This window comes from Nelumbo nucifera, chromosome 6 (assembly GCF_055504915.1).
Source record: "Nelumbo nucifera cultivar China Antique chromosome 6, China Antique-T2T, whole genome shotgun sequence".
Lineage (NCBI taxonomy): Eukaryota > Viridiplantae > Streptophyta > Magnoliopsida > Proteales > Nelumbonaceae > Nelumbo > Nelumbo nucifera.
The window spans coordinates 61,315,565-61,338,161 of record NC_142654.1 but is presented as its reverse complement, the minus strand read 5'-3'; the positions used below and the strand labels follow the sequence as shown (position 1 = coordinate 61,338,161).

The 22,597-nt window shown below is 37.4% G+C and overlaps 1 protein-coding gene across 5 annotated transcripts; it reads left to right on the top strand.

The window, feature by feature from the left end:
• The first annotated feature begins 267 nt into the window (after positions 1-267).
• UBC23 (ubiquitin-conjugating enzyme 23) lies at positions 268-22,016 on the top strand. Of its 5 annotated transcripts, XM_010268561.3 has the most exons (9): positions 417-708; positions 1,652-3,753; positions 4,023-4,163; positions 4,645-5,166; positions 5,639-5,708; positions 5,819-5,958; positions 6,115-6,426; positions 21,079-21,370; positions 21,730-22,016. In XM_010268561.3, the coding sequence occupies exons 1-8, from the start codon at positions 549-551 to the stop codon at positions 21,328-21,330; spliced, it is 3,699 nt and encodes a 1,232-aa protein (XP_010266863.2). In that variant the 5' UTR covers positions 417-548; the 3' UTR covers positions 21,331-21,370; positions 21,730-22,016. The 5 variants fall into 5 exon arrangements, with proteins under 5 accessions (XP_088745806.1, XP_010266863.2, XP_010266862.2 ...); XM_088889680.1 differs by lacking the exons at positions 417-708; positions 21,730-22,016 and adding an exon at positions 268-406 and having other exon boundaries at positions 21,079-21,684; XM_010268560.3 differs by lacking the exon at positions 21,730-22,016 and having other exon boundaries at positions 21,079-21,684.
• Positions 22,017-22,597: the final 581 nt, after the last annotated feature.

The following is a 22,597-nucleotide window of genomic DNA, read 5'->3' as shown; positions in this document are numbered from 1 at the left end:
GTTAGGAACAAATAGGGAAATCGCAAATGCCACTCTTGATGTGTTGTAAGGGACGGTTTAGAATCTGTTTACAGTACAAAAGGATACAAATGCCATTTCAAAATTAACTAATTAATGGCATTTCCGCAAATCCATTCCAGTGATATGACGCCACTGTTAGTTAAGCTCCCTGCAGCTTTGGTGTAGCCGCTTTGAAGAAGCCATCGGAATTCGGAAGAGATTTGTAGGAAGAGTCGCGTAAATGGCTGTAATTGTTGTCGTCGTACAGCGGGTACAGTCATTTACGCGATTACTCTGGACAAGCCTTTTCTAGTAGCTTCTTCAAAGCAGCTGAATCGAAGATAAGCCTTCTCAAACGAATATCTCCCGTGAATAATAATTAATAAGTGCGGGAGATGTTCTCATGGTATGTGCGTGTGAGTCGCCTGTGAGGCGTCAGGTGTAATGAGCAGTTCCTGTAAAGGAGAATGCTTATGTTAATTTCTGAAATTTGGGGTAGGGTTCGGGAATTTTGAAAAAAAAGTAGTCTTGGGGAAGAAACATTTTTAATGACAAGTTTCTCCCTGCACCGCTCGAAGCTCCCTTGCTTTATATTATTCGTATGTTTTTTTCAACGAAAGAGTACGATTTGGAGAGCCGTTCGTGCAAAGAGAACTTTTTATTCTCCTATTCTTTTTTATATTTTTCCCATAATTTTCGATTTCAAAGGTAAAAATCCTTGTCTCACGATCTCCTTCGCCTGATAAAAGGTATTGTTCTTGGATATGAAATCTGCATCTCTCTCTGGTTTGCTTGCTTTCAAAATGACGGGCTCACTCGGGAAGGATTCGAGCTTATTTTAGGTCCTTTTGATTTGTCGAGTTTAATTTCTCGATCCGACGTCGGTTTTTCTGTAAGCGTGAGCTGCTTTTGGTGTGTTTTTGCTCTGATTTGTTGTTTTTGAATCCGATAATGGTTTCTTCACCTCTCAAAAGGAAAATAAAAAGATTCTGATAACCGCTTTGTGGTATTCTCCATTCAATATTCATTTGAACTTATAAAGCTTTTTGATTAATCTCTTTTTTGAAATTATATTTTGATATTACGTTAGGACAATATAGCTGCTTCAATATGTATGAATGTTTGAGCTGGAGGAGTTGCTTATACAATATTTGCGTGGCGACCCTCACGAGCTTCTTGGAATCCTTGTGTATTTAATTGGCTTGGAACTATTTAAATCTAAATTGATTTTGCGGCAATTTTTTTTTTTTAACTTAATGTGAAATAAGAAACTATACTGTTGTTTATAAAATTGTTTGCATTCTGATTCCTCCCCCAATCCCTTCTTCTTGTTTTATTTTAAGTGTTCTTTGTTTTGGTTTTAATGGACTTATATTTTATTGAACAGTATGTGTCAAATTCCTGAATCAATTGCAAACTATCTGGTAATCATCCATGTTGAAAAAATAAACATAAAATTTGGTTGTTTTACGTTCCATTGCACCAAAATAGGCAAATTGGCTGTTGATGAACTTAGCTATCTTTCTGCTGGCTAGTGGCTAAACTTTCCATTCTATCAAAACTTTATTCAGGAGTGCTGTTGTATTCTAATTCCTATTCCAATTTCTGGGCTTTAAAACATTGATTCCTTTGTATATCCTTTTTTTCCCAGGATCGTTTATTCTGAATTTTCAGATGGGGAATGAACGTTGCAATGATGACATCGATATTTCTAATTCTAGTGCAATCATGAATGATGACAAAACCTTGAATGCAATTGACTGCACAATGAATGGATTTATTTCTATGCCAAATGAAGGTTCTGATGGTGGAGAAGCAATCAAATCACCAAAGGTTGATGCAAACCTGCCTATGGTGCCATATATTTACAGACAAGATGTTGTGAGTTGCATAAAAGATGAAAATCAGATTGGGATTGTGACTGAAGTTGCTGGTGACTCAGATTCTGACAGCAGCATTACTGATGATGAAGATGACGATGACAATGATGATGATGATGATGGAGATAACAATGATGTTGGTGGTGATAATGATCTTAATAGCAACACTAGTGGGAATGCTAGTGGGAACAGAGATGGTTATAAGAATGCTCCTCTTCCAGCTGATCAAGTTAGAGTAATATGGATGGATCAGACTGAGGCAACACACAATGTCAATGATGTAAGAGTTATAGATAGAGGATTTTTACATGGGGATATTGTTGCATCTGCTTCAGACCCAACAGGACAAGTGGGTGTAGTGGTGGATGTCAACATCTCTGTTGATCTATTAGCAACTGATGGGTCCATAATAAAAGATGTAACCTCTAGGGATCTGAAACGTGTACGGGATTTGTCTGTGGGTGATTATGTAGTTCTTGGACCTTGGTTGGGCAGAATTGATGATATCTTAGATAATGTGACTGTTTTGTTTGATGATGGATCAATGTGTAAAGTCATGAAGGCTGATCCATTGCAGTTGAAGCCAGTCTCCAAGAACATATTTGAAGACGGGCATTACCCTTACTACCCAGGACAGCGTGTTAGAGCAAGTTCTTCCTCTGTTTTCAGAAATGCTAGATGGCTTTCTGGCCTGTGGAAAGCTAGCCGTTTGGAAGGTACTGTTACAAAAGTCACTGTTGGATCAGTGTTTATCTACTGGATTGCTTCAGCTGCCACTGGATATGGTTCTGAATCTGCAACTGCCCCTGCAGAAGAGCAGTGCCCAAAGAATCTGAAATTGTTATCTTGTTTTGCACATGCAAATTGGCAACTGGGTGACTGGTGTCTTTTTCCCATGTCATCATCTGCTCCAGCAAACAAGGATTTAGTAAGAGAGAAACCCAATGATCCTCTTGAGGATGGATTAGTTTCTTCTCATTTGGGAAGTGGATGTGGTTCTGAAGTGGTTGATAAGGAGAAATTAGGCTGTAATTTCACTTCATTTGAAAGCACTGAAGCCATGGACCTTGATAAAGTCCCCAATTTGGATGAAAATGGTGGGAATGTGGGAAGTAATGCCTCACCAGAATGCAGCTCTTGTGGCAGTTCCATGCCAGTTTCTAAGGAGCCTCTGCATGAAAGTTGGTCTATTCATCGCAAAAAGATCCGCAGAATTGTTGTTAGGAAAGACAAGAAGGTTCGAAGAAAAGAGGAAAATTTTGAAAGAGCCCTTTTGATTATAAAGACCAAAACAAGAGTAGATGTGGCTTGGCAGGATGGAAAGAAGGAGCTTGGACTGGATTCAACTACTTTAATTCCAATCGATACTCCTGGTGATCATGAATTTGTTGCTGAACAGTATGTGGTAGAGAAGGCTTCTGATGACAGTGATGATGCTTGTGAAGTGAAGCGTGTTGGGGTTGTGAAGAGTGTAAATGCCAAGGAGCGGACGGCCATTGTGAGGTGGTTAAAGCCTGTTGCCAGGCCAGAAGATCCAAGGGAGTTTGATAAGGAGGAAGTGGTAAGTGTGTATGAGCTAGAGGGGCATCCAGATTATGACTATTGCTATGGGGATGTGGTAGTTCGACTGTCTCCTATTCCTATTTCTGCACAGTCACTCAGTTCTAATAATCCTGTTGAAGATGCAAAACAACAGTTTAGTCCAAATGAAGCCAAACATGATCCAAGAAAGCACTCAGCATCTGTTAAGGAAGATGACGTGTCCAAAGATGAAACTTATGCAGAGTTCTCAGATCTTTCTTGGGTTGGTAATATAACAGGTCTTAAAGATGGTGATATTGAAGTCACATGGGCTGATGGGATGGTTTCAATGGTACAGTCATTATGCAGTTCCATGAAAATTTTGATTGCTTTCTTTTTTCTTAATGAGCATTGCCTTGATATTGAATTTGATGCTAATGCTATAGACTTAGGTTTTAACATAACGAAACCAATCACTCAGCTCTCATATTTTTAGCATTGGCACTTAATGGCAATCAGGAAAATGACCAAAATAAAAGAAAAAGAAGAGAACTTGTTGATAAAATATTCAGTAATGACCATAAAATGTCAATTCATCCTTAAGTGATCCTTTGGTCTCAGGTTGGGCCTCAAGCAGTTTATGTGGTTGACCGGGATGATGATGATGGATCGGTTGGGGCTGGTGGCGAAGCTAGTGATGACGCTGCTAGTTGGGAAACTGTTGATGAAAATGAAATGGAAGTTGCTGAGAATGCTGAAGAGGTGAGTATTCTTTCCCAATTAGGATTATTTTTGACATCTTAAGAGGAAGTCTAAAATTCCCATCTGTTAAGAGGATGTTGTACTGGAGCTGGATATCAGTGACTGTATTATGTATAGGATGCCAGACCTTTAATGGCCCCTATGGATATCTCATGTGTGATGTGTCAAAAAAATATTTTACTGGCTGATAAAACACTGAAAATATTGTACCTTTCTTGTTATGGAATATTGAGTGATTGATAGGTTAGATAGTTAGAATCATACAGATATGGGTCTTGTGACAATTATTGCCACATTGGTTCCTCACCTTCTATGCAGGTCCATGCATTCCTATGCCACTTGACTGCCCATAGAATTTACCAATTATGTACCTTAGGTTTCAGATTACCAGTTGTATAGCTTAGATTTCCTGGACTGTTAACTAGTTATTTTGTCTCTCTGTTATGTGTGAATTATTGAGTTATAAGTCGGCAATTTTCAGGAGTCAGGACAACTAAAAGGCATTGATAACAATCCTGAAGAAGAAGAAGAAGAAGAAGAAGAAGAAGAAGAAGAAGAAGAAGAAGAAGAAGAGAGCATAGAAATTCATTCAGAAGAGAATAGTTCTGGACGAAATGGCCCATTCTCTATACCCCTAGCTGCCCTTGGATTTGTTACCAGATTTGCTACTGGCCTTTTCTCACGAGGGAGGAAACAGATAGATCCACCACATCCAGATTATGGAGGTGAAAGCGAACCTGAATCAGAGAAAATAGTTGATGATTCTAAGAGAAAAACAGCTAGTTGTGATTCAAGTTTACAGGAATCCAATGCAACTGATGGTTATGATCCACAAACTACTCATGAGAATGCAGTGGAATATGGTGCTGTGGTTGAGGGTACAGATGTGGCAGAAACATTATCTAACTTGAGGCATGAAGACTCAGATGATACTTGCAGCTTTAAACGTTTTGATATTACTAAAGATCCTTTGGATCATTATTTTATTGGTGCAAGTGGGCAGGTAAACACTATATTCCTGTTTGATATGTTTCATAATTTGCAAATTAACTTGTTTTTTCCTTTTAAATCATCAAATCATAGTGATATGGCTCTTGTATACAAGTTCACTTTTACAGTTATATTTAATTCCACAAATTTTATAATATATAATATTATTAAGAAAAGTATTTATCAAAAAAAAGTATTATGAAGAAAAGTAACTAACCCAAACTTATGGACACATAAAGATAAAATGGTTCAGATTACACTTGTGTATTCTTTTTGTCCTTCTCTAAATAATTATCACCTCTCTACTTTGATCTTTTGTTTGAACAAAGCTGATTTCTAATGTTACCTGTTAGAAGAAAAACGAGTGATTGCTAATTTTCACTTTAAGTTTCTCTAGTTTGTTTGTTCTAAAACCAATTGCCTTGCATGGTGCATGTGTCTACCTATAAATTGGCCTATCTAACAATGGTAACTATTTTTTGCAGAATAGCAATGGAAGGAAATGGCTGAAGAAGGTTCAGCAAGATTGGAGCATCCTTCAGAAAAACCTTCCTGGTGTGTATAATAAATTAGTTCTTTAAGGGCTCGCAACTCACAAGTGGGATACACTTTCAATCTTGGTCAGTGTGTTTGAAAAGAATTATAATTCTTTGTTTTATTTTCAGATGGAATATATGCGAGAGTTTATGAAGATAGAATGGATCTATTAAGGGCAGTGATGGTTGGAGCATATGGAACACCTTACCAAGATGGCCTCTTCGTCTTTGATTTTCACCTTCCACCAGAGTATCCTCAACTCCCACCGGTAAGAGAAACTAAATATGCTACTTAAAAATTCACTGATCTTTTCATTTTTAGAATCTAAAAGCATGAATCAGGATGGACTAGATGGGTGCTGATTCATCTTGATTGTGAATGTTTGGATTTATATACTATTCTTGACAATGTCTTTGATCTGCAGTCAGCATACTATCATTCTGGTGGTTGGCGGGTAAACCCAAACCTATATGAGGATGGCAAGGTTTGCCTTAGCCTATTAAATACCTGGGCTGGCAGAGGAAATGAAGTCTGGGATCCATCATGCTCAAGCATCCTTCAAGTCCTGGTTTCTCTCCAGGGTTTGGTGCTGAATTCTAAGCCATACTTCAATGAAGCTGGGTATGATAAGCAGGTTGGCACTGCTGAAGGGGAGAAAAATTCATTATCATACAATGAGAACACATTTTTGCTAAACTGCAAGACAATGATGTACCTTTTGCGAAAGCCTCCCAAGGTGAGGCTAAATATCCCTAAACTCCCATATTTTCTTTTTCATTCTCTGGTGTGCTAAATTAAGCCTATGATCTTCATCTGTTGTTCAAAGGCAAGGGTTAAGGTTAACCATGTCAACACTTTCATATTTGATGGATCATAGCATTTTAGAGAAATCCTATAGTGGAACCATTCACTTCATCTTAACCTTGTAAGACACCCCAAGAAAGAAAGATAATGGAAAAATAGAGAAGAAAGGAATAAAGAATATTTTGTGCTTTGGCTTTATAGTCTACATACATGGGTAAGGAGAAGATTTCCTTCCACTATTCAATTATAACAGCCGGGCTGATAGTGACTTCTTAGGGTAGGGGATCAAAAGAAATAGCTGGAAACTCAAGAGGATCACTTTGGAAGTGTTTTTGTGTAACCCAAGCATCTCGTTCCCACAACCACTTTTATACTTTGCCTATAGTCAAATCAGAGGCTTGCACTTGAATTGAAGCAGCACCTTTTGAATGACTATGGCACCCAAGTGTCCTCCTTTCAAATCACTAAGAAGAATCAATATCAATCAAATCACAATCTGACTTATTTTTGGTTTTTTTCTCAGCCCTAGGGGTGTTAGATATGATTCATTACCGGTCTCCCACATTGCTCAAGGTTGCATGAGACTCCATATGAGGACCTCCTTCCCTTCTGCTCACTCTCTGTTCATATAGTTCTCAAAACAGAGGAAGGGTAGGGGGGCCGCCCACAACCAATAACAATCCATGCCAAATGCATATTAACAGGTTGCAACCCAACCCAATCCACCCACCCACCCACTTTGACCTGTTTACCCAAAATTGGCAACTCTCTCTTTCTCTCACACACACAGACACACATGTCAAATGTCAGAATCGAGTCTGTCAACCAATAAACCCGAAAATGACTTATTTCAGAAAAGGAATTTTACTGTATGGCCCATGTGCCAACTACTACGTGGCTAACTGGGCTGGGCCAACCTGTATCTGTATGCCCAGTGCCCACAATTCATAACTACAGAATAGAAGAAATTGCAGATAACAGTATAACACAGAAGTTGATAAGAAATAAAAAATGCATTTCAGCAAAAAGTAGATATTGCAGAAAAAATGAAAAACACAGAAAATTGATAAAAAATTTAAAAAACCAACATGCATTTCAACCAAAAAAATCAGAAATTTCAGAAGAAAACACAAATAATGATAAAAAATTTTAAACATAATTTTCAAACAAAAAACAAAAATAGTAGAACACAGGAAAAAGTCCAAAACAGAAAGTCTAATTGGCCAATTAGAGCTAAGCAAGCAACACACAAAATAACCAGCTCCAACCGATTGAATATATCATTTCCTGGCATTCCTTCCCAATTGAAGAATTGGCAATCACTTTCACAGTCTTCACACGCCTGGCATCATTTCTATATGCCAATTCAAGGTTGGAATCACCAACAATATACTGAAATGAACCCATAAATTAGTATCTCCTCACATCCAAATTACTACTATTGGTCTCTCCTTCCCTTTTTCCTTTGTTATTCAAGTTTCTTAACTTCCCAATTCTCACAGGGAAAACCCTATTTCCAGTGGCAATCTCCATTTCCACTGTTTTATGGCTAGAGGTAAACCCATCCTCTCCATCACCTGGAAACCCATCCTCCTCTCTTGAATCGTCAAAATCAAAAACTGGATTTTCAATTGAAAGGCTACGGCTGAAAATGGTTCCTGTGCAGAGAGAGAATGTTAAATTTGAGAGAAGCCATGTGTCTATACAGTTAACATGAAAAGCATGGCTACACATCTAAGCAACATAAAATTTTCTTGCTCTGAAAATTCAGAGACAAACTGCACAAGAGAGAGCGCATCTCTAAAAGCCTAATCTAGAATTTATCAAGAAAAAACCGGTCATGTAGTCAGGGGTTGATTCCTTCTGATAACTATTGTTATAAGGAGATAAGAATGAAGAAGAGGAAGAAAGATGAGGAGAACTGATCAAAAAAAAAAAAAAAAAAAGCAGAGGAGAGACAAGAAGTGGGTGGGCAGAAGATTGACCCTCATTTTCCTTCACTTAAAGTCAAATCCAACACATTTTAGTAGATGGTTGTGCTCAAAAAGCCATCTTTATTCTCAGCTTTCCTAGATCAAATACAAAGGTGTTAGTAGCCAGAACCAAAAATCCATCTTATTCTTTGGCTTATATCAAAAAGAGTTGTATCTTTTCAATGTCAACAATCTGAAGGACCAATACAAAACCCAGTTCGTTTTAGCAGATGCCTTGGCTAAAAATCAACTTTTTCTGAGATTTTAGATAGAATCAGTTTCTTTGAATGTGGAAAAATACCTTTTCCCTTTGGTTGCTTTTGCATGAAACTAAAGTCGTTTATTGTGAAAGAGAAGGGAAGAACATACTTTGGTGAGGTTAAGGTTGTGGCTTACCTAGCTCAAATTTAAAAAGTCTACCTTTAAGGGAACTCATTTCATTTGTTTTGATGATTTTTTCCTGGTCTAGCATTATAGCAGCAGAAACCCTAGGTAAACAGGTTGTTTCTCGGAGGTTTTTTATAATAAGAAGAAAAAAGAAGGGAAAACTGGAAAGGTGGGTTGGTTGAATTACAAAGTTTGGTAGTAGAAGCATTACCAGTTCCTTGGCCTGTTTTGCACAACATCTAAGAGAGTGGAAAAAGGAAAACGGAGTGGCGCTCATAAGAACACTAGTTGAGAGTCGGAGGGGAGAGGGAGAAGGGTTGTTGATGGTGGCGAAATAGAGTTGCGGAAGCTTCTCCTGTATTCTCTGCAAATAGGTGGTGGAGAGACTTGTAGTAGTGCTCAAACCCTAAATGAACCCTATGGATATCCTCAATCCAACCTACCCTAACCCTTTCTATGTGATTCAAATGGATTAGTTGACCCATATTCAACCTGCCTTTGGATGGGTTGGGTAGAAAATTGCCACCCTTAGCAACAGTTACCACAAGCCCTTTGTCTAAACCGTGGCCTTGAGTTTCTTTCCTCTAAACAAGTTCAATTTAGTTTTCTAAAGTATAGAAAGAAACCTTGAATACTAGCTTACCTAGAGAAAGTCCATAGGTAGCCCAGTGCATGAGGCTCCCACCAATGCGGTGTCTGGAGAGGGACAAATGTACGCAGCCTCACCCTTGCACATATAGAGAGGCTGTTTTCAAGATTTGAACCTTGGCCACCCAGGTCGCAATGGTGCAACCCAACTATTGTGCCAAGGTCCACCCTCAAAGAATGTCCAAAATTAATTTGGTAAAATAAGATAAAAACTGAGCAGTTTTTAATTCAAACTTTTTATTGTTTACTTTCTTTTGGGAACATACTTGGAAGTTGGAATGTTTCTCCATTTCCTATCATTTGATTGGTATGGGGTGAAAGAAATGCCAAACCTTTATTATTATTAATATAAATCTGATCCAATGCAAATTATTAGTCCTTGGAGAGCTAGACCTTATATCTCTCCATCATTCCATCTGCCTTATGTTTCACGTTGAACACCCACTTACACCCCATTAGCTCTTTGCCTTTAGGAAGATCTACCAACTCCCATGTATTGTTCTTGTGTAGAGTACACATTTCTTCCTTCATTGAATTTTTCCATTCAGGTATAGATAAAACTTCTACAACACTTTTCGGAATGGAGACACTATCAATGGCAGTCAGGAAAGCACAAAAAGAAGGTGAAACATTTTCATAAGCAAAGAAATGGACAATAGGGTGCTTAGTAGTACATGACCTAACAACCTTTCTATGGGCAATTTGGATATTAAGATCATCAACAGAATCATCAATAGCAATAGACTCAGTAGCATCAAGAGGAACAAGAATACCTAGTTGAGAGGGATTTGCCTCTAGAGAGTCTGATGATGCTGGATGCATAGATTCAGGTTGCTTCACAGTTTTTGAGCTTTGTTGGTCCTTACTACACCTCAGATCTGGAATAGAAGGAAGATGGACCTGCTTGACTTGCCTCTCCTCTACACTATTCTCCCCTTGAGGAGAGGTAGGGAAGAAGGGTTCAGGTTCAAAAAAAGGACACATTCATGGACACAAAATACTTGTGGGTAGCAGTTAAAGGACACATCCATGGACACAAAATACTTGTGGGTAGCAGGATTATAACATTTATAGCCCTCCTGGGAGGATGGATAACCAAGACACAGGGAATAGCCTTGGGGTCTATCTTACCCCGATTGGAAGACAAGTTATGAATAAAGCACCGACAACTAAACACACACAACGGAAAAGAGAACATGGGAGATTGAGGAAACAAAAGCTGATGTGGGGCCTTATACTGTAGCAAATGAGAGGGCATATGATTTTGCTACACCATTTTGTTGCGGTGTTCTAGCACAAGACTTCGATGAAGAAATCTGTGAGAAGTAAAAAACTCAGCCAGATCACAATGGGAATACTCTTTTGCATTATTTGGTTGGAAGGTTTGAATCTCAACATGTAATTGAGTGAAAATCCCTCACAATTCTAGGTACCTTTTCCCTTGAATGCATAGGGTATATCCATGTATATCTTGAATAGTAAACAATGAAGCTAATAAAGTACTTTTATCCTAATCAACTAGAGGTGGTGCTTGGAATTTTGAGTTGGTTTGAGGTGGTGTCTGGCCTTAAGGTAAATTTGAGTAAATCTCAGATTATCCCTATAGGTCTTGTTACAAATCTAGAAGTTTGTTCAGAAGTTATGGCTTGTCAGACTGCCCATCTTCTGGTCAAGTACTTGGGGCTCCCTCTTGGAGCTAAATATACTTCCTCTCAGATTTGGAATCCAGTGGCTGAAAGAATGGAGAAGAAATTGGCTTCCTGGAAAGCTAAATACCTTTCTTTCGGGGGGAGAGTGATTTTGATTAAGAGTAGTCTTTCTAATCTACCTACTTACTTCCTCTCCCTCTTTCCTATTTCTTCCAAAGTGGCTAACAGATTGGAGCAACTACAGAAAAATTTTCTCTGGAGAGGTTGGGAGAAGGAGAAGAAGGTTCATGTTGTAAACTGGGATCAAGTGTGTCTTCCTAAGGAAATTGGAGGGTTGGGAATAAGAAAATTGAAGAAATTCAATTCTGCCCTCTATGTAAACGGCTCTGGAGATTTGCAAATGAAAGAAATGCTTGGTGGAGAAAGCTGATTGTGGACAAATATGGAGTGGATTGGGGTGATTGGAGATCCAATTCTCCTATTTCAAGAGGGATAAGCTCCATTTGGACATGTATAATGAAGAACTCTAATTTATTTGAGGAAGGAATCGGTTACAACTTGGGAAATGGGGAAAAAATTAAATTTTGGAAAGACTCTTGGTGTTCTGAAGTGTGTCTGAAAGATGCCTTTCCTCTCTTGTATCAAATTTCTGCAAATCAGGATTCCTCGGTGGCTGAGAATTTCTATGTGGATGGTAACTCTTTCAGTTGGAACCTAACTTGTAGGAGGCGTCTCTTTGACTGGGAAATTGAGGAGTATGCAAATCTGTTGGGCCTGCTCCATAACCAGAGGATTGACCCAAACATGGAGGATGCTTGGAGATGGAAATGGGAAGCTGATGGCAGGTTCTCTGTAAAGTCTATGTTCAGTAAGTTGATAAGTTCAGGTCAGGGAAACTTTCTGGTTAGGCAGATTTGGAACTCAATCAGTCCTTCTAAAGTGAAGTTTTTGCTCTGGACAATGGCTTTAAATAAATGTCTATCCAAAGTTAATCTAGTGAAACGTGGCATACAGATTTCGGACATGTCATGTGGCTTGTGTGGTGGGGCAGTAGAAACTACTGAACATCTGGCCTTACATTTCCCTGTCTCGAAATATATTTGGAGGCATTTTCTTCAAGCTTTGGAAATCTGCTGGGTAATGCCAAATTCTGTGAAGGATCTATTGTTGTGTTGGCAGATTGAGGGTTTCAGCAAGAAAGGTACCTTGGTTTGGAAGACTATCCCGACTGCTGTGCTTTGGACTATCTGGATTAAAAGAAACAACAGAATTTTTCAGGACAAAGCTAAATCTCCAGAGGAAATGGTGCAGAAAGCTGTGGGTAAACTTCTGTCTTGGGTGTCGGCAACGGAGGTGTTTAAAAATCAGAATTTGAGTCTGTTGTTTAAATCTCAGAACTGGATGTATCTGTAATTTGTGGTGTCTCTAGGCAGCCTCTAATGGCCTAGGCTCCTTTGTACTGGTTCTTGATTTAATAAAATACCTTACCTTTTCCAAAAAAAAAAAAATAAAGTACTTTTATCCACCTTTAGTAGGTATGGTCACAAGGCCCCAAACATCAAAGTACACAATGTGGAAAGGCAAAATAGATCTTTTATTATTTGAAGGAAAGCTTGTTCTACAATGCTTGCTTAATTGACATGTTTGACAATGCAAATTTGAACCTGACCCAAACTTAAATAACTTAGTAAACATAACTTTCAAGGATTCAAACGACAAATGACCCAGACGATTATACCATAGACAGACTTGACTCTTAGTGGATTAACTAATAGACTGACGCAAAAGACCAATGGAGATTGGTGCTGCAAGACTAGCTTTATTCTCCAAAATGTAGAGGCCGTCGACCATGCTTCCTTTACCAATTTTCCTCCCTGAGGCCAAATCTTGGAAAACACAAGTACAAGGAAAGAAGGTTACACAACAATTTAAGGATTGGGTAATACTAATTGATAACAAATTAATGGGAAGTTGGGAACATGAACTGCATTAGGAAAAACAAGTTCATGAGGAAGGGATACAGATCCTTGACCAACAATGGTGGAGAAGGATCCATCTGCTAGTCTCACTTTATCCCTACCAAAGAGAAGAGTGTAAAATTGAAACAAATTGGACTTACTAGTCATATGGTTGGAACTGGAAGTCCCTGAGCCAATGATCCAAGGGGGAATCGGGAATAGAGGTGGACACATGAAATGCATAAACACTTTTACCTGATGTAGACAAAAAAGGAGGTAGAAGGGGTAGGGGCTGAATTGTCCATTTCCCGATGGGTCCTACCATACAGCTCTAGGTAATGACAAAAGGAGTTAATAATATCTTCCTTAGGGTTGGAACCAAAGGAGTGTTCTTGCCAAATGCCAATGGTTAAGTTTTTGACTAAGATTCTTGAGTAGCCAGATTTGTAGAATTAAACTTCTTAAGAGTAGGCTTCTTCGAGGTGTCCTAGTTCTTGGTAGCTCACTTGGGCTTCCCGATTAGCTCCAACAAGTCTCTCGAGTGTGTTTGAACCAAGGTTCAAAGTATCGGAAATGTAAGGTGTACCAGAAAGGTAATTTTAAGAGACGTATCGAGATATGCTTTGGAAATGCATAGATACGGATGACAAATCAAGATATGCATGGATACGCTAGAAAAATCCAAAAAATAATTCCTTAAAAAATATGAACAACAATAAAAATGAGTTTTATGTGATTATAACTAATTTATTTAAACATAAAACCATTCTTTAATGGTTTATATAAAGCATCGGGATATAATTAGTAACCGTTGAAAAATAATAGAACTAAAATGTATGTGTGTGTATATATACTAATATTTATTAGTTAAAATATTTTTTTGAAGCCATTTATTAGTTAGCATTTATTATATATAGATTTAGATAATGTTTATTATGTATACAAGTTAATATATACCTTAATTTTTAATAAATAAATATAATTTGTATTCATCTTATTATTATATAAATTTTAATAAATCAAATTTTAGCATTTGTTGGGAAACATCTACCAAGGCAAGAAAGATTACTTCAAGTATAAAAAAACATGTCGTTATGATAAGCAATTAAGGTTGGCATAGTGGTTAATTAATTATTGTTGTAAGCAAATGACTAGGGTTTGAAACTTGTTACCTTCGGTTTATGATTTTTAACAAGTTATTTGACTTAAATAACATTTAATGATGTATTAAATGCCTTAATTAAAGGTAACTCAAATGAGCATTTAATTAAATAATATTAGCATTTAATGACGTCTCAAATTATTTATCAAAAAAAATAATAATGATGTCTCAAATTTAAAGGCTTAATTAAAATTGATATTAATGAGAGAGAAGAGATGAACAAAATTTAAATTTGAATTAAAAAAAGAGAGGTAATTAAATTCGGCTGATGCATAATGCGTATCGGCCCGTTTCGGGATTGTATCAGTCGATACATACCCAAAACGGTCCAATACGTGGCTGATATGGACCCGTATCGATCTGATACGAACGAAAAATTACGAAACTATCTACTTGTATATATTCCGTGTATCAGAACTCTTCCGAAACGATATGTATCGGCCGATACATTGTGAAATTTAAAACCTTGGTCTGAACCTTTGGCTGCTCCCCCTTAGAAGTATTCATTTGATTTCTTCTGCTTTTCTCAGATTGAACCAAAGCATATACTTCCTAAACTGAGAGAAGCACACTAGGTCCCAAAATCTGCACACGGAGTGGTTTGTGTCCCCAACAAGAAGGCAAACACCCACTGAGATACAAGCTTTTTGTAAGCTTTGGCATCCTCATCATTTTTCCACTCAATGGTCTGATTATGATCCAATTCCTTCCAAATAGAGGTAAGACTTAAGGGCTGAATAATATGTAGATAGGCAGTGATCCCCTTGTTTGTAGGTAGAATATTCTACCTGAAGTTGATAGATCTTAGCATAGTGTCTTTGTTTTAAGGAGGTAGACTTAGCTTGTTATTAAATCTCACAAGTAGTATCAGTCCACACGAGGTTCTTCTACACATGGGGTAACATAGAACCCAGAAGCCAAGACCAGATTTAGGTTCTTTGATCTTCCCAATCATGTAACCAGCCTTTCCCCTAGCCATAACATATGGTTTAATACCCTTGGACCACTCCAAGCAGTTCAGCCAATCCAAGGGAGTTCTAGTCATAGAAAAGCTCATAGGGTGGCTGTAAAAAAAGAAGTTGGGTCTATGGAATTTTAGACAGCAAATAAGGGAAATAATCTGCTTGGCAAGGGAAGCTGGAGTACTATTCAAATGGGTAAGGAGATCAGCCAACTCTGTGGCAGATAGTGTAAGATGTTTATTTGATATCCTTAATGAAAGTTACCATTTCCAATAAAAAAAAGCTCGTGCTGTCAATCCCTCCATTGAGGTTTCCTTGAGAGGAAATGATACTAGATGATGCTGGGCCTTCAGTAGCCATTAGACAATCACTCACACTGCTGGTCTCTCAAGAAAACAGGGTTCCCCACACGTTACACAACAGCTACAAAGCCGTAACAGATCAAACTGACCAATAAAGGCTATGACAGCATAGTCAAACAGTAGACTCAACAATAAATCAATAATAGAGGATTGGAAACCCTAGCCGAACAGACACTTTGCCCTTATACTTCATAAAAAAAATAGTCCCCCCAAAACTCTAAACTGTGACATTCACAGCTCACTGCACATTTTCAGCTTGAATGAAGCTGTACATACCTAGAGTAGAAAAAGGATCCCACGACCCACAGTACAAAAAGGAAGGTGTAGGTGAGGCACTATAGAGATGGTCTAAGTTCTGGAGATAGTGAATAGGATGCTAGAGAGAATAATGGCGTCAGAGACAAGACTGATTTATGGAGATGAAAATGAAAGTTTATGAAGGACGGAATGATGCTAGGATTAGAATGCTTAGGGAATGACTCAAGTCTGAATAGAACGAATGATGGAATAGTGGAGGGCCTAGGGAATGACTTGTAAAGCGATAGAATGGAAGGCCCTTTTCACGTCATGAACCCTGCTATTTATAGATGAAGGGCTCACTTTGTGCATGGGCAAGAATTCTAGAACATTCCCTAGGCAGTTTAGAGCTTTCTAAAGATCAAGAAATCTAGAATATTCTTTAGGTGGTTGAGGGCAGCTCAAGTCCCTAGGTTGCTATGACGAGGACATGTGTCGGGCTGCAGTGTAGGGAACATATCTGCCCTAATTCCCACACCCGCAAGCTCCTACTACGTGTCATCTTGGGGGAGACAATATCTGTCGTACGATCAGCTTTGCAGTTATTTGTTCCCTAGGCTGTAGTTTTACTTTATTTGCTTTGTCTCGTGCCCAACGAAAGGCATCTACAGTTCAGGCTTAAAGGTGAAGGACATCCAAGGTTGGCCTCTGTACAGAGAATCCATGGTCTTCCTTAGGTGAGTATTACTAGTCAGATGACTGTGAAACCTATAGTCTTGTTATTATTACTATTATTTTTTTTATAATTAAAACCTAGTCTTGTTATTGTGGCTAGTCTGTGGTGATACTTTAGTATATTATACTAGTCTATCCTCTTACAGAAGGTACACATCTCAAAAGGGATGTTTATTGCATTCGGCTATCACCACAAATGCCACAGGTACCTCTTCTATCTAGATCGTTCTGATTGAAGTTTTCTCCTTTCCCAGTCAAAAAAAGGCAAGTTCTAACTGAGAAATCATGAACTGAATGTTTTAGAGCCCAGATTTTTTTTGATTGGAAATGGTACAGCTGTCAACCCCTAAATAGGTGTTGAGGCCCCAGTAATCTTTCTTACAAAACTGCCCAGAACATTCTCTCTCTCACAGTCCCTTGTTTAGCCAATGTGTCAGCTAAACCATTAGCTGATCTCCTTGTCCATTTGAAGCACACACCGATCTCCCTTGTTTTAGAGTCCAGATCCCTGCTCTATAATAGTTGTCAAGGCGACGCCTAGGCGACAAGGCGCCCTTGGAGGCTCGCCTCGCCCATTCGCCAAGTAGTTTTGTGCACTATGTTATAAAATACTTTTATATTTTTTATTTTTTGACATTATAATTATAAAATAGGCATTATTAAACTAGAATAATCATTTCATGTGTTCATGTACTATTTTTTTTTTTATTATTTTCTTATTTGTTAGGGTTTAATCAACACAAACATTGCTAACTGCTTTATTGAACCCATAGTTCAAAGTATCGATACACCTCTGTGTATCGGCAGAGGTGTATCGGTACTTATAACGATACTCCCCCTATTTCTTTATTTCTTTGGTTTTCAATTTCATATTTGAATATATATATATATATATATATATATATATATTATTTAAAAAAATGGGTTCCTGAAAACACCTGTAAACATGTATATTGGGGTGCCAAAGATACAATACAATACACCCGATACGGGGCGTATCGTATCGAAGTTTTGATCCTTGATTGAATCCTCAAAGATTTCAGAACCTGAACCAATAAGCAAGGGAAGAACTTAAAATTTTGTCTAATCAACAGATCTTCTTCTTCCACCTTTTCTTTTCTTCTTTTCCTATAACAAAAGTAGGGGTTCAGCCCCTATATTTTATGAATTTTCTTTCCTTTGTTCCTTTTCTTCTCATAAAATGCTGATTTTCTAAACTTAAAACATGAATTTTTTACTTCTCTTATGAAAATTATGGATAATTATTAAGGAAAGATGGATTTATCAAAAAAAAAAAAAATATTAAGGAAAGATGGTTATGGAACCTAAGGAACTACCATAGGATATATGGTTTTACTTAAACGCCTAGGCGACTAGGCGACAAGGCGCCCCCCTGTCACCTAGCCTCGCCTTGGTGCTTTAAAAACTATTTGCTCTATTACCATGTGATCCAAGAAGAACAGGAAAGAGAAGAAGAAGAATAACAAAAGGAAAACTGAATAAGAAAAGAATAAGAATAAGAAAGACAAAAAATCGCTAGTGGCTACATACTAACAGAATTACAACAATATGCTACACATAAATCTGTAGGATAACTTCTACGTTACATCAGTTACTCAACCACCTCAATGTTTTAAGTTCTTGAAGTAGTGACTAAACTTTAGGCTCTAATAGTAAATGAAAGAGATGGGAGCATTACATTGGATAAGGTGAATCTTTGGTCAGATGATTGAAATACCTCTGAGGGTCAGAGTAGCATTTTCTATAAATATTAACATCATGGCGATCTATTGACTACATGGGAATTTTTGACATGGTTGAATACGAAAAAAAATTTTTAACATGGTTTTTACTTTTGCTCCTCCCTTCAACTTTGTTTATCCAGTTATTAAGGTCTCCCTCGTATACGAGTCCAGATCTGCTTCCCACAACACTAACCACTAGCCTACCGACAATACACTACAGCTGCACATTGGGAACATCTCAATTGTCATTCATTGGAGAGATGTTCCCAAGACTGTAGTGTCTTGTGGGTACATGTGAGTAGCATATCCGAACTCATTATTTCCCTTTTGTGGATCTATGGTATTACCTAGACTATCTAGTACCATGGTTCTTGATCATCAATGGTAATATTCAATTATGCTTATTCCCCTTCCCAACAGTCATGCCAAGACATCAGTCCATGCATTGGATGGTCTGGTTAATAAGATCTTGTGCCACAATAGTAGGGGTAGTTAGTAAATGCCTAGCTACTGCTTATTGATTCTGTGATTGTATATGGCTAACTAGTAAATGGTTACTTTATCTTAGCAGTTATGAGATGAGGAAATGGGTAGAAAAGCTCTAGGCTGACCATATAAACATAAATAAACATGTAACCTTTTTACAGATAGGTTCCAGGGCAGCAGGGCCTGGTGCCCCTCAAACAAGACCACATCTTTCTAGCCCTAATTAAAGCATCTGGTTGTTCTAGGAGTCCATCTAAACAAATAGTTCAGGCTGGCTGGCTGTTCTTTTGCTTCTCTAGCCAGAATTCTTAGTATCCAAGGAATTATCTGATTTTGAAGAGATACATGTTATCTTTTATAATGTGAGAGGTTGCATCTCACACCTCTCTCCAAGGAATGCTTGTATTGTATCCAATTATTGATTTATATTAGTTAATTTCATTTCTTATAAAAAAAAGAGGAGATACAAGTCATCAGCACTTGGTAGTCTCCTACAACAATGTCCATCCATCCTGGTAAAAAGACCATTTTTTTAGATCAGTGTTAAGCCTTGTAGAAGTACCATAGTTTTCAAGGCGTCTAGGCGATTCTGGGTGACACTAGGGCGCCTAGTCGCCTAGGCGATAAAAATTTTATTATATAAAAAACTGACTTTTAGCTAGTTTCCTAGTTTTATATACCATTCAGCATGTACGTTAATTGAAAAAATAGCAATTCTCTTTATTAAGAACTTAAATTTCCTCTAAAAATGTGGCAAATCATCACATCTAAAAGATAAAAATCTTTTACATATATTAATTTCATTATTTAATAGAGTAAATTCATATTAATTAGCAGCTAAAGAAGGTTATTAATTTTATATGATAAATATTCAAGATGGTAAGTAAAATAGAAAAAAAAACAAGGATGGAGTTTCTGATTTATTTAATTAGAGAGAGAATAGAAAAAAAGAACTTTATTATTCTATTCTTTCCTCTTTATTTTCTTTCTTTCTTTCTTTCTTTTTCTCTTCTCAAAACCCTTTGATCTTTTAAATTTCAATAGTAAAACATTAAAACAAAGTATAATTGATATATATATATATTATATAGCATATAATAAAATGTATTAAGACATACATTAATAAGATACAAGGGCGCCTAGTCGCCTAGGCGACGCCTTGACTGCACTGCACTTTGTGATATCTGGATCAATTTCAACTGATCTACTAGATCCGTGGTGCATGCATGTACACTCACTTTCTCTAACCTATTCATTTTTATATAAAACATAAGTTATGGGAAAACTACATCTTCTATTGTTGGTTTTCATGTACATTTTTTTTTTGAGAAAAAGTAAATATTGATTGAGAATAAAGAAGGTATATGGTTATTGATCAAAAGAAAAAGAACAAGATATATGGGGGAGGATATGCAATTAGATGTACAAAAACCATAACTATAAAGCCTCAATTCCTATCAGAAAAATCTTCTAGTCAAAGAGCTCTTATTGGGTGAGAGCTCTTTTGAAAAGAATTAAGTTTTTTCAGGATCCATCTGAACTAAGACCTGAATGAATGAAAAAATTGCCTAACTTTGTTATTTTCATGTATATTGTAATCACTGTAAATGCAACAGGATAATTTAGAGGAAACCCTTTTCACACCCAATCTGGTTAGGCAATTTTGAATAGAATTATGTTTTCTCAGGATCCATCTGAACAAGACCTGAATGAATGAAAAAATATGCCTAACTTCGTTATTTTCATGTATATTCTAATTACTGTAAGGCCCCGTTCGCTTTTCGGTAAGTTACTTACCCAGGTAAATGCAATTACCTGGGTAAGTTTTTCCTAGGAAACACTTACCCGGGTAAGTGCATTTACCCATGTTCTTTTATTTCCTAGGTAAATAAGGTAATGACCATTTTAGCCATAAAAATCCATTATTAAAAGGGGCATTTTTGTCCCATTTAAATGTTAGCAACTTTCCCCCTAGGTGGGAAAGTTGTTTACCCACCTAGGAGATGGGTGATACCCAGGAAAATAAACTTTCCCTAATCCCCACATAAATCTGAAAAATGAACATGGGATTCTTGGTCAATGGGAACCAAAATCCCATTGACCAACTTTCCCCCCTCCCAAAATCCAAAAAAAGAACACCCCCTAAATGCAACAGAATAATATAGAGAATTCAGCAAGCATTTTCATCAAATACATGCTGCTGGTTCTTAGATTGAATCTTCAAAAATTTTAACAATTATTTATGGTTGAATCTTAAATTCTGTTCATTGTGGATTTTAGGACTTTGAGGTGCTTGTCAAGGACCATTTCAGGAGGCGTGGTTATTACATTCTTAAAGCATGTGATGCATATATGAAAGGCTACTTAATTGGCTCTCTTACAAAGGATGCTTCCATAAGTGAGAAGAGCGACCAGAATTCAACTTCTGTTGGTTTCAAACTGGTATTGGCCAAGCTAGTTCCTGAATTAATCTTGGCCTTTAAAAAGGTAGGGGCTGACTGTCATGAATTCAAGCATTTGGAACGGTCATAGCAGAGGTCTCCTCAGATGTGCTAACCTTCCTGTATAGGAGGTCAGTGGTTTAGAATTGTTATGGAATTCAAAAAAACACTGTAAAGTTTTCTGTGATGTAGAAATGTTCCATTTATTGATCCATCATTTAAAATGTCCTGTTATATTGGAAAGTTTTTTTTTTTGAACTACGAGTTCTCTTAATTTTTTTTAGCAGCTGGAGTTCTTATGAACGATGTTGCAGGGGTTCTCCTTTGTGTCAAATTCTTTTTCTTGTTTGCTCAAATGGCGGGGAGTTCAGGGGGAAAGTATGAAGGCTCATGTTGTAATCAACATGTTCAAATTGATTTGTCTGAACAACAGAAACTAATTAATGACATGAAGGCTCTTCATTGACATTTCCTTTTCTCTTTCTTTCAGATGGATGAGCCAGTTTTCACCGAAAAGAGTATCTTCTACATAGTACTTAAACTTTGTCAGCAGATGCTCAAACTGGATTGCTCGTATATAATATTCACTTCGACTTTATTTGTACAAACTGGGGATTGCAGTTCACATAGGGAGAGAGCTCATCTTTTACCGAGGAAATTAATAAATTTAAGTTCATCCAGGAAGTTTAAGATCAATAATCAAGCCTGTACACTTGTGTTCTTTTGACTTCCCTTGGGAACTTTTCTAAATTGAAAATTCTGGAAATGCGTTAACAGGATTGGTAGGTAGGGGTGTCAATGGACCGGTTTTGGTTTGGATGCAAAGTTCAAAATATCGATATGCTCGATACGCCGATAGGGGTGTATCGATACACATTTTGGTGGTTTTTTTTTTTTTAATTTTTTTTCGCAACTGGTTCAGGGGGGCCGGTTTAGGTCTCCTCTACCCCCTGAACTGATCAGACCTCCGATACACCTACTGTAGGGGCGTAATGGAGGGGTCTTGGAACGATATGTATCGGTGGCCGATACGTATCGATACTTTGAACCTTGGTTGGATACCATCTAAATCAAAATCATTTTGATGGATTGGATGAACTAATAAGACATTGAATTGGATTAATCCTGGTTTAAAATATTTAGTGGATTGGAGTGGACCTAGTTCATCCATAATGGATTTATATTGGATTGGATTGGGTTGAACCAATTCCGGTCGATTGATAGGAGATAAGAATACAGGTGCCAATGGATTAGATTTGGGTTGGAACTGATCTAAATTAAAACTAATTTGAACAGATTGGACGGTTCAGACATTGAATTGAACTGGTCCAAAATAATTATCAAATTGAATTAAAACT